This window comes from Nothoprocta perdicaria, unplaced genomic scaffold, assembly GCF_003342845.1.
Source record: "Nothoprocta perdicaria isolate Ctin4 unplaced genomic scaffold, notPer1 scaffold_228, whole genome shotgun sequence".
Taxonomy (NCBI): domain Eukaryota; kingdom Metazoa; phylum Chordata; class Aves; order Tinamiformes; family Tinamidae; genus Nothoprocta; species Nothoprocta perdicaria.
The window spans coordinates 674,961-687,245 of record NW_020455450.1 but is presented as its reverse complement, the minus strand read 5'-3'; the positions used below and the strand labels follow the sequence as shown (position 1 = coordinate 687,245).

At 53.1% G+C, this 12,285-nt stretch overlaps 1 protein-coding gene across 1 annotated transcript in view; it reads left to right on the top strand.

Annotated features, from left to right (window-relative positions):
* Positions 1-11,798, top strand: part of SNX19 (sorting nexin 19) — a 17,102-nt gene extending 5,304 nt beyond the window's left edge. The window contains exons 3-15 of the mRNA XM_026039331.1: positions 8-184; positions 344-541; positions 584-733; positions 980-1,118; positions 1,560-1,660; positions 1,831-1,950; positions 2,162-2,292; positions 3,425-3,521; positions 3,664-3,820; positions 4,684-4,813; positions 9,583-9,767; positions 10,305-10,392; positions 10,511-11,798. Coding sequence (XP_025895116.1) covers positions 8-184; positions 344-541; positions 584-733; positions 980-1,118; positions 1,560-1,660; positions 1,831-1,950; positions 2,162-2,292; positions 3,425-3,521; positions 3,664-3,820; positions 4,684-4,813; positions 9,583-9,767; positions 10,305-10,392; positions 10,511-10,646 — 1,809 coding nt within the window. The 3' untranslated portion in view covers positions 10,647-11,798. The remainder of the gene's footprint in view (positions 1-7; positions 185-343; positions 542-583; positions 734-979; positions 1,119-1,559; positions 1,661-1,830; positions 1,951-2,161; positions 2,293-3,424; positions 3,522-3,663; positions 3,821-4,683; positions 4,814-9,582; positions 9,768-10,304; positions 10,393-10,510) is intronic.
* Positions 11,799-12,285: the final 487 nt, after the last annotated feature.

Here is a 12,285-nt window from a genome sequence, read left to right as displayed (position 1 = left end):
CACGGAGCGGCTGCTGCGGGCGCTGGTGCCGCCGCCGCACCTGGAGACGCGCACGGGCCGCTTCGTGGTGGTCGAGCTGGTCGCCTGCAACGTGCTGCTGCCCGCCCTGCGCCGGGCCGCCGACCCCGACTGCATCAACGTGATGCTCGCGGCCGCGCTGGGCAGGAAGGGGCGCCGCGCGCCCGTGGGTGTCCCCAAAGCGCCGCCTCCGGCCTCGTCACGGGCGCCCGAGGCGCACGCAGGCGATGGAGGCGATGCCGGCGAGCGCGGCGGCGCTTTGGAGGAGAAGGAGGAAGAGGAGAGGAAGGGCGGCCCCGCGCTGGGCTCCCTGTTCCCCTGCGAGGACTTGGCGTCTCCCGCGCCGGAGGAGCCGCTCGCCGAGGACGGCGACACGGAGGAGGCGGCCGAGCCGGGGCCGGGCACCTGCCCCGACATCCTCATCGAGGCGGCGGCGGAGCAGGAGGACGAGGGCTCGGCCTCGCCCGGGAGGCCCGTCCCGCAGCGGCCCTCGTGCCTGGGCAAGGAGCTGGGGCCCCCGGAGGTGCCGGGTGCCCCCGAGGCGGCCGCGCCGCTGCCCCTGCTCCCGGCGGCGCCCGGCGGCGCCTTCAGCTTCGAGCCGCTCGGCAGCCCCGAGGGGCCCGTGCTCATCCAGAACCTGCGCATCACGGGCACCATCACGGCCCGCGAGCACAGCGGCACCGGCTTCCACCCCTACACCCTCTACACCGTCAAGGTGCCCGCTGCTTTTCCCTTGGCGATCCGTAATTCATGCTGGAAATGGGTTAGGAACGGGGATTTCTCCATGCGTTGCTTGGCCAACGTTCTTGGCTGGCCATGGGGGACCCTTGATTGGGATGATTTTGCGGTGGGATCTGGGATATGGGGTCCCTCTTTGTGAGGGAGGGATGGCTCTGATCTGCTGATGTGGTATTTTTGGGGTCTGTAGGGACTCCTAACTGTTCCTCTTTCTCCTCCTCAGTACGAGACGGCCCTGGAGGGCGAAGGGGCAGGAGGTCTCCAGCAAATGGCCTATCACACCGTGAACCGCCGCTACCGCGAGTTCCTCAACCTCCAGACGCGCCTGGAGGAGAAGCCGGAGCTGCGCAAATTCCTCAAAAGTCAGTGGCACTGCTGCCTGCCTTGTAAATCCCTGCCCTCCTCAATCCCCTACCCACTGCCGCTTGTCATAGGTGTCCTCGTGTCCATGTGCACATCCTCTGGATGCAAGGAGACCTGGATATGATAAAGCATTGCCCTTCCTGGAGCAACGGGATTAGGGATTTCCTGCTTTGCGGGTATCCTTTCCTATGCAGAATTATCAGCGATGATAATTCTGCATTCTGGAGAGCTGTTCTGGAGAGCATTTCCTCATCAGCAGCCAATTCCAGTGCTCCCAAAGAAATCCCGGCTCCCATTCAGATCATACCACTTGCTTTTGCAGTTTTGCAGCTTTGCTAGTGAACGAAACACCAGGACACTGTAATTTGCAAATGTGATGTTTGCATGCAGCAAAGCTTAAAGAAACCAGTATTTTGACTAGGGGTGTGTTTCCCTTGCAGATATCAAAGGCCCGAAGAAACTGTTCCCGGATCTCCCATTCGGAAACATGGACAGCGATAAAGTGGAAGCCAGAAAAAGCCTCCTAGAGTCTTTCTTGAAGGTGAGAAACTTGCCCCATTTCGTGTTAGAGAGGAGAGAAGGCATGAAGAGCAGATGCCCTTTGTCGTTTGGGATGAGCAGCTGTGCCCCGAGCCTTTTCCAGCTGTGTTTTATATGAAGGGAGCTGGGATGTGCTCCAGGAAACACCCAGGGCTGCGTGTTGCCTTGCAGCAACTGTGCGCCGTGCCCGAGATCGCAACCAGCGAGGAGGTGCAGGAGTTCCTCGCCCTCAACACCGACGCCAGGATTGCGTTCGTCAAGAAGCCCTTCGTGGTGTCCAGGATAGACAAGGTAGGCTGGGTAGGGGTGCCCAGATGCCAGCGAGGGTCCCAACCTGTGCCACAGAGCTTGAGGTTTGGGGTGGAAAAAGGGGCACGTGAAGTGGTAGAGGGTGGAAAAGGGCCACATGAAGTGGTAGAGGGTGGAAAAGGGCCACGTGAAGTGGTAGAATGCCAGGCTGGTGATGGTCCTGGCTGGAAGGTGACACCGCTGGGCTTTGCAGATCGTCGTCAACGCCATCGTGGACACCCTGAAGACAGCGTTCCCCAGGTCGGAGCCCCAGAGCCCCACGGAGGATCTCAGCGAGTCGGAAGTGGACGGGAAACCCCAGGCAGAAGGGAAGAAGGCCAACAAGTAAGAGCTGATCCCAAACTTGCACGTGCGCTTTGCAAACAAACGGGCTCCTCCATGGGACCGCTGACCTCGCTCTTTACACGTGGTAAACACCACGTTGCTCTCACACTTCTGCTATATTCCCTTCTCTCTTAAAAACCAAGTGAGGCGACTTGAGCTCCTATTTAGATAAGAGATTTTCCAGGAACGCTCTGTTTTTTTAACAGCGTTTGGCCCTGAAGCTTTTCTTGCTTGCAGGTTTTTTTCTTCCCAGGCAGCTGGGAGATGGTGGCATTTGCCAACAAAAGTGCTGGGGCTCTTAGAGGATTGTTGTTTTTAGCCTTAAACACTCGCATGACCTATATATGTGGTGAGTCACTGCAAAACGCAGCTATAAGTTTGATGGCATCGGGCTGCTGCTGTTGCAGGCAATTTTCTGGCTCCAGCGTTATTTTGGGGCAGGTTTCAGATGAAAAAAACATGTAATTACCCTGCTAGTTTTTAATTGGTGCCTACCTGAGGGTTACTTCTGCTTTTCTCATGTGTTTTGCATGTGTGGTGACAGTAGCCTGTCACTTTTCCCAGCAAATGTTTGAATATTTAAGAGTAGTGGTTGAGGTCGTTGCCTGTACGTTGCTCTGCGAGCGCCTGACATTTGGCGTTGTTCATGGTGACAACCCCATTGTGCTCAGTGGTGATTGTTCCCTTCCAGAAAAGAGAAAGGTTTCTGCATAAGCGTGGCTTTTACCAGGAAAAAAAGTAATGTTTTGCTAAAAATAACTGCTTTGGACAAAGGAGAAAAAAAAAGAGGGGGAAAAAGACAAACCAAAAAAGTACAAGTTTTGAAGAGACTTGGCTGGAAAGGACATTCCTTAGTGATAAACAGCCTTCTTTCCAGTTTGTCCCCAAATCCCCAACGCCCTCTCTGCGTGTGTTTGTGTGTCCTGAGACCCGCGTTTCACAATCGCTGAGACTGGAAGGCCAGTGTTCAGAAACGTGTGGTTGAGGCTGCTAAGTTTTGATTGTGGTGCTTTTATATAACCAACTTATGGTTGTTTTGGGGGCAATTGCCTTCTTAAAAAGGATCCAATCCAGCCGAGAACCTCATCCTTTTTGCGTATGGAGCAAACCCTGCTGTGTCTTTCCCCTTCAGGTCCAGGCTGAGGTTCCCATCCAGTAAAATCACGCCGGTGCTGAGCACGGGTGAAGCTCACGACAGGATCCTGTACGCCCTGAGAGAGGGCAGCTCTGTAAGTTCACATCCCTGATTTATCCTTTCGTGCTCCTGATGCTGCCTTGGAGTAATCCAGGTGCACAAAGGTTGTGGCTGCTCTGCTCTTGGCTAGGTGCAAACCAGGGGATGGTGCCACTAAACCACTGCTGCTTCTGCAGGTCCCGGGCTCCCTGTCGCTGGCTGCCATGGAGTCCTTCATCCAGAAGCAGGAGAAGCTCCTGGACGCTGCTCCCGAGGACAAGGAGTCCTGCGTGCCCCAGGAGACAGACGTGCCGGGCACGTGGCAGCAGGGGACGTGTCCGGACGCTGGGGACGGTGAGCTCAGCCTGCAGGTCATCCCTTCTCCCCCAGTGCCTGGCACGGGGCTGCTGCTGATGGAAGCACCAGCTCTTGTGCACTGTAGATCTTCTCCTTGGTGCCCCCAGCACCAATCCTGCAGCACTGGATTTCTAGAAACTGGGGGGAAATGGCAAATCTGTAGGCCCAGCTTAAGGACTGATGCTCCCTTCCAGACTGTAGGAGCCCTCTCTGAAGCACAGAGGTGCTACAGCCTCTTAGCAAAACCACAAGGTTATTTTTGAACACGAGCAAAGCCGAGGCCCCGCGGGGTGTTTTCCTGTCCTAGGTCTGCGTCGCCAGCCGCGTGCTGGCACGTGTGAATTCTCCCTTTGCTGCTGCATCTGCTCTGTGCAGATGTGGTCCGTCCGTCCGCGTGCTGAGCCGTGGCCCTGCCACACGATGGCAGCCTGCGGACACCAAGCGGAGCCTGGAAAACTTCCCGATTTTGCCCTCCGTGTGCACGGGCTGGGATAGACGGTCCCTATTTATAAAATATTGTCCCTCGCTCCCGCCAACCCAAGCTCAGGGTTCCCATAACTAAACTCCAGTGCTCCCCATCCCTTTCCTACAAACTTGGCTCCGAAAGACCGAGCTCACCCGTGTCAGACAGTCGTACAAGTTGTCTCTTGGTGCCGATTGTGCCCCAGAGCTGGGGTGTAGTTGGGCAACACCCAGGCAAACCTGCGCTTGGAGCAGCCACATTCTGGGCTGATGCGCCCCTTGGTAGCAGGAACGAGACAATTTGGGTGAAAGAAGGAATTAAAACGAGCACTTCTAGGGTTGTTTCCCCGAGGCTCTGAGTTGCTGTCCTCATCTGACCCTCCTCTTCCTCCTGGCAGACTCGGAGACGGCTTTGGCTGACCTGGCCCTGGACCTGCTGCGCCTGCTCCTCGCCGATCACTGGGGCTGGCTCTGCACGGACAACATGCAGAAGGTCTTGGACCTGCTTTTTGGGACCCTCATTCAAAGGTGACGCTGCTTCGGGTGGATTTATGGTATAAAATGGGCTGATTGTGGGTAAATCTAAAATACCCCAGATGGAGCAGGGATGTCGATATCCCTGGATGTGCTAGGACTGGGGGACTCTGTCCCTGCTTGGTTGGTGCCCTGTCTCCTCCCGTGGGACCTGAGCCACATAGAAGGATGACTTCTTCTGTCTGTGTTTTGCTCTCACAAGTATTTTGGGTATTTCAGGTGCTAGGAAGGGGCAGTTGCTGGAGCCTCCTCTTCCAGCTCCTTCGGATGAGCGAGACCTCCCAGCCTTGCAGGAAATATCCCGTCCCGCTCTTCTCTTCCTGATTTTTTTTTTTTTGGCTGGAATAGCTGGAGCCGGGCGTGAGGCTCCAGCTGGATGGCAGCAGGGAGGCCGGCGGGACGAAGGCTGCATGCCCGAAAAAGGCCTCGCTGAGGAAAAGGGAGGCCGCGTTATGTAACAGGCAGGGATCCTTTTTTGGAGGCGGAGGGGCTGGAAGCGGCGGGTGATCCCGGAGGCCAGGAGGAAATTCCAGCAGCCTCTCCGCACGCCTGTAAACAGTCGGACTGCTCAGCTCTCCGCTGTCCGACTGTCTTCCTTGCGTTGGGAAGGAAAAGCCATCCCTGCTCCGGGGAGGACGGGGAGCGCTGCAGGGGGCTCTTCTGGGCTCTGGGGCTTTTGGGCAGGAGAGCCAAAAGCATCCGGAGAATCCGAGGGCTTTTTAGAGCTGGTGAGTCCATCGGGTGCCAAAAATAGGAGCCGTGCCCTGGCCGTGGCCTCGCTGGCATCTTGGTCACTAGGTCAGGAGTCTGCCGGTGTCCCCAGGGCTCCTCGGGACGCTGTCCCCCTGCTTGGTCCATGCAGGTGGCTTGGATAGTGTCGTGGGGCACCAGGCTGGTGCTCTCCCCTTGGTGTCCTCCTGGCCTGGGGGCTCTGCTGGAGCCTCGTGTCAGGCCAGGTGCCAAAAGGGCTGAAAAACCCAAATTTCCGGGCAATGAAACCAACCCTCTCGTGGCATCTTCCACGTGCTCTCCCAGCTCATTGTTTTTCCTCCACCTCCATCTGCAATTTTTAAGTGCAACAGAAATCACAGGCCTGTGATACGTCAGCAAAAGTGGTTTTCAGGCCTCTGTGTGTGTAAAGTAAATAAAAATCAGCTTGGACATGGGTCTCAATGCAGTTGTCTCCAAGCACCTGGAAATTTTGGATCGCGCTTCGAATCTCTGTCCCAAACAATTTTATTTTATTATTTTTCCCCCTTTTCTAGAAGCAGCGGCCTTCCAAAAGCAGCCACTAGAACAGAGCGAGCGCTCAGGCCTTCGATAACAATTTCAACATCATTTTAACTGCATTTTTTTTTCTTTTATCTTTCTTTTGACTCTGTTTCAGCAGATCAGCTGCGTGCCAGCGTTTTTCCACGATTTAAGAACTTCCTCTTTCCAAGAGAGGAAAGGAGAGGGAGAAGGTTGAAAGGAGATATTTCCTCTCCTTGCTTGGGTTTTGCTTGGCCCGTGAAGGGTTAATGGTGTTTTTATGTATTTTGAAGGGCTAATGAAGCAATCTGCGCCGAGCAGGGCCTGGCTGAGACAGCCCGGCCTCTCCCTGGGGCACCGCTGAGAGCTTAGTTGGCTCAATAAACCCTTGATGAAGATGTTATCGAGATGCTTGGTGAAAAAAACGGTGTTTTTGGGGCCGGTTTTTGCTTTCTGCCCCTGCTCTGAGCCCCACGGTGCTGCAAGGAGAGTGAGATGAAGTGAAACCGAAGCAGAGCCGCTTGTGGAGGGGAAAAGGTCTTAGAGCTGCAGGCTGTTGTCCATCGTGTCCCTGCGTGATCCTGGCGCACGTGAATCCAAGGAACCAGGGGAAAGGCACTCGGATTCCCAAGATTTTTCACTTTTTGGGGTGAAACCGTCCGCGTTTCACCAGGTTGGAGGCTGCAGCCTCGCTGCTCAAACACTTTATGGCCGTGGGCTCAGTGTACGGAACGACTCGTCCACAACCTCTGCAGTTGTGAATGTTTTATAGGGCAGCAGGAAAGGAACATTTCCAGGAAGGCAAGAGGATAGTTTACTTTTTGCGTGTGTATTTTTGGCCAGGCATCTAAAAGGATGCTTCATAGTTCTTGATTTATGGAGGACGTTAGTTGTTGTTTTTCCCTTTATTTTCTCTATTTGTTTCCTTTCTCCAGCAGGAGTTTACCAGGGATAACCATAATTGTTCACGTTTCAGGTCTTAACCACCATCAGCAATAGTGATTTTTCACGCTAACCAAACCATTCCTGTTTGCAGCTGACCTGGGCAATTCTCATCCTCAATTTCATGGCCAGGAAGAGCAGAGATTTACCAGTTTCCTGTAGTTATTTACAAACTGCAGATGTTTACAAACATCTGCCTCTCCATTCCAACTCTTTGCATGTACAGGTGAATCCTCCTGGTCTACCAAAGCTTGCAGGAACCAGGTAAACTCAGGTCTACACACCTGATTTTTTTCCACCGTGGACTCCTAGTCCCATCTTGACCATAACAAGTCCCATCTTAGCAGCCCGAGGTGTTTAGGTGGCAGAAGAAGGCCAAGGTACGTAGCACCCAGGCCTCGTTTCTCACTTCCAGGCCACTTCTGCCACTCTTATAGGGCCCCTTCAGTTGACCTTGGCGTTCCGGCTTAAGCCGTGGCATTAAATCAGCTCATTTTTAGCAGCTCTTTAATTCCCCCAGCAGCAGCTATTTCAAGCAGAAGACCCTTACGGCATGGGCAAGTTATGCACCTCCAGACTGATGTTCAGGGCCCTGTAGCCTCCACGATCCGTCTCTGTGTTGGATGTTCTCATGATATTTGAACCTCTGAGTCCAGGAGGTCGGTTCCTGTCTGGTCCCTGCTTGAATTGAAGGGAGAAAGTTCAATGATGGGTTTATTTTCTTTCATTTCAGGCTTTCTTCATGAAATGCCAGAGTAGGAATAGCAACTTATTGGCCTTCTGACAAAAAAAAAAAAGCCATTTCTATTCATGTTTCATATAGGAATTGTTTTTACCTGGGAATAGAGGGCTGTGAATATGTGTTTTTGACGTCCACATGTGTCTGAGTCACTTAGTCCTTCAATGCTGCAAAAAAATCACAATCTGTGAACCAGGTGAAGGTCATCTTTGGACTTGGACATGTGGGAAGTTCCTGTGCAAGAAGTGTGAACTGTTCCTTCTGATCCAGCCCTGGTGCAGACTTAGGTCGAAGGCCAATTTGCCATAGAAATCTGGGTTTGAATCAGGTAGGATTTTTCCATTAAAAAATAAAGCTTATTACCCTCCTTAAACTGCAGCTGCAGTTGTCACAGCACAAGAGTTTATCTATTTTGTTTTGCTCTTGGTGTGTATGTGTAAAGGTGTTACTTCTAGGCCTTGTTGCCTAGTTTTGGGGACTTTATGACAATAACTGAGCTAAAATTGGGTAAGTTGTTGGTAAGGGACCTTCCAGCATCCATCACTTCTCAGTTCTCTTCTGAACTGTCCAGAAATCTAACTGGACATCTTCTCATGATCCAACTGTCATCTCTCTAAGCTCAACTCTCCAACTCTCCCTCTTTGCACTACTTGTTTAAACCTTTACTGTTTTAGGAGCATTTTGAGAAAAAAAACAACATGTTCTTTCCTTTTTGCAACCTTTTGCTTTTTGTTGCAACCAATTACCTAAGTAATTGGCTAACTTACCAGTTAGTTCATGACCCAGTAAATGGCTGCTGGTCAGATGATAAGTTTGAAGGCACATTTAGTGTGATAGCCCTAGGTGAAGCCTTGTGTTTAGCCTTTTCACTTTGGAAAGTGCCTCAAAACCTCAAGTTGGGCACCTCATTTCAGGTTAGTGAAGGAAAATGTTGCAGCCCTGTCCTTTCGTGCTGGCAACTCGATGTCCTTCTGCCCTCGGTCACCTTGTAGGTGTTTCTATTCCTGATGCTTGTGCTGCCCCGCTCGGCGGAGGAAAGAAGCCCGTGGGCCCAAGAAGCCCGAGAAGAATGCAGACAGTCTGGCAGAGCGCAGGTTAAATAAAGTTTGGCTTGGCAGGGCCCGGCTCTTGGCCGCCGGGGCGGAGGGCTGAGGGAACTGCGAGCACGGGCGCCGGCTGCCAGAGGAACGGGCCGTTTGACCCCGTTCGCCGACTCCTCGGGGGCTCTTGGAGCTCTGGTGGAACCACGAGCGTGCTCACTCAGCCTACGACATCTCCAAGGCTCCTCTGGAGCCTCCTGGTGATGAGGAATGAGGTCCTACAAGGTTCTCCATTCCCCAGGCTGGGCCAGCTCCTTCATCGTGTGGCCACGGTCCTCCTGATGTCCACAGCCAACCTCCCGTTGACCTTGGTGGCATTGGGGATCTACCCGTTGACCTGTCATCATCCTGGTGGGGCATTTTGGCTACCAAATGGCCTTTGCTGCAAAAGTGACTGTGGCTTTGTGGCCATTGGGACTGTGTCACTTAAGGGACATGGCCAGCCTTGATGTCTTAGGTGGGTTCCCTCTGGGGACCAGTTAGTCCTTCGAGTACCAGTGCGCAGCAGGGAGATGAGGCTTATGGTGACTCTTGGTTTTCTTCTGTGGTTTCAAATGTGTCTTTGTAAAACAGGGATTCTTCTACTTCTGATGTATTTACAAGTATGAAGTAGCTGAACTTTTTGCACATTTAATGTAGAGCAAGCTGATGGAAAGAGCTTCTGATGGATGGAAAGCTCCTGAGCTGGTAGCAGCTGCAACTTTGGCCTCCCTGTCTTTCCCTGCTCACAGGTGGCTGGAAATCCAGGTGATCAATCTGACCTGCACCCAGCGCTGGGTCCAGTACCTCCAGCTGCTGCAGGAATCCATCTGGCCCGGAGGAGTTTTACCGGTGGTGCCTAAACCACCAAGGAGCCAGGAGCAGAAGAAAGAAGCAGCAGAGCAGGCCCTGCAGAGCTTGATGGGACTCCTGCCTGGTGAGTGTCCCAGAGCCTCCTAAGCTGAGCCTGGGGAGCCCTCCATGCCCTGACAAGGCAGGATTAGCAAGTCAGGGCCCAGCTGTGCTTTCACACGCTGCCAAAAGCGCCCGGCTGTGCCGAGCGGGAGGGCAGAGCCTTTGGCTGCTGCCTGTGAAGATGAGAGAGGCTTTTGCCTCCGCCTGAAATCATTAGCCCGGCTCTTCGGGTCCCCCCTGCTCGACTTTGACACGGGGACCTTTGGCATTGAAACGGCTGCTGCCTAATCCCTGTTTGAACTTTACCTCCTCGCGTAAGGGGCCCTTATTATTCCTTTTGGGAGGAAAAAGTGCTGCTTCTGGAGCCCCTTCCAGGCTTCTGCTTTTGTGTGCACTTCTGTGCCCGGCTGTTCTCTCATGTCACGGTGATGGGGACAAGGTAGCTTGGCCTGAAAGTACCATCATAAACATCTATTTAGCCCCCGCCGGGGGAAGCTTGACCTTGTTTTACTACAGTGGACGCGTGCTGTTCCTAAAGGTTTCTCTCTCTTGTTAACAGATGTGATCCAAGAAATCCTGGGAACGAGTAAATGTCGCCTAAGCTGGAATCTGGTCCTGGAGTCACTTGGCCAGCCCATCATTAACAGGTACTTCTAATTAGAGCCTCCTTAGCGTGATAGAGCCTGTGTGCTAGGATATGAGGATATGAGACCTTTTGTCTGCTGCACCCCGGCCACCCTGAGCTTTCTCTTCTCTCCCTTTCAGGCACCTGGTTTTCTGCCTCTTGGACATTCTGCTGGAGTTCTTGGTTCTGAAGGACTCCAATGACGAGCCCGAGACAGCAGCTGCTGCCCCGTCTGCCTCTAGCAGCCCGGAAAAAGCAGGAATGTCACCACATTAACCAGGCTGCCATGGTCAGCAGCCAAGGAGAGAAGAAGCCACAGGCCTAGGATGGTTGGTCCCTCTTTTCAGCCTTTGCTGAACCTGCCTGGGAGTGTCTAGTGAAGAATTTCTCCCATGCTAAATGAGGCTTCTTCCAGGCTTCTCTTTTGCCACAGATTAAAGCCTGTGTCAGTGGCTGGAGGTGTTTTTCTGCCGTATGTCTGTCCCATTGTGGATGTGATGGAGAGCCTGGATGGAAGATACCAGCCTCGTCTGGGAAGGACCTGTGGGCTGGCCACAAACCTCCTTTGGAGCAGCTTTGTGTCCCGTGTGCCTATTCTACCAGAAAGAAAGTGAGGAGGAAAAGGAGCATGACGCTGAGCCTGAAGTCAGTCAGGAACCCATCCCTCTACCCAACTCCTTGGAAAAGCCAGAGAGATGCAGGAGACAAAGCTGCTGTCCTGCCTTGGGGATGCAGGGGAGCTGCCTCCCACACCAGTATGTTTTTCTGGCACGTTTTACTGCCTAAACAGAGGGAGGCAAATCGGGTAAACTGTGATCTGGAAAACAGAACTCTCTGACATCCAAGGACATCCAAGATTTCAGTGGTTTTCCAAGCTTACCTTGCCCAGGTGTCAAATATGTTGCAGAGCAGATGGACAAGGAGGGACACGCCAAGAGCTCTGCTTTTATTCCTTCCAGGATACGAATCACCAAACTGGCCAGCACTGGACTTTGTTCCCTGCTTCCTGGCACTTGCCATGGGTGAAGGCACCTCAGAAGACCCTGCAAGAGAGAAGTGCACAGGACCACAGCTGCTTTTGAGGCTCCAGGACCAAGTGAGACCCTTCTGACAGTAGTCTTGCCTCCAGCTTGGTAGAGGGGAGAGCTTGTAGGTTGAGTAGCAAAGAGCACGTTAGGCCAAGCACTGGAGAATGTTTTGTATGGGCTAATCCCAGATGGCCAAGGAGTGTGTCCATAGGCCCAACATTGATGTGGAGTGTGGCTTCGCCCTCTTTTTTGCTCCTATTTTCTTGTGGCTTATCCTTAATACATCACAAGGTCAGAGGTGTAAGCCAGGCCTTAGGGACACTGGATATAGCATGAACTTCCTCTTCTCCTTCTCCAGGAAGGCTCTGATACCCCCCACCTTTAACCTTGACGTCTGCTGTTATGCAAATGACCCCATCTCCATTCCTCCCGATGGAAATAATTTGTGATTTCCACCAGACAGCTCCAAGGAGCAGAGCTCAAGACATCCCTGGAATGCTGCACTGATGGCTCGCACTCCTACCAGGCTTTCTGCACCCTTCATGCAAGCAGGGCCTCGACACCGGCGTTTTGCAGGCTGGAAGCATCTGCCAGCACTTGCTCACGTGGCCAAGGGACACTGGGTTTATGTTGGAGGAGCCGGGACGGGGAGATGAAGGGAGTTTACAAAGCGCACGCGCTCCGAGTCCGCCGCGGACCCCAGCGGTTTGGGTTGAGATCTTTGGGGTTTTAATCTCCAGAATCCCCTTTTTTTTTTTCTTTCCTTAAGGCAAGGAAAACAAAAGCAGGATTCCCGGAGCCCTTTCTCATGCTCTTGCTGGCTAGACTTTAATCGCTTGTTTTCTTCTCTGTGGATCTTAGGCCATTATCACAGCTGAGAACAAGCA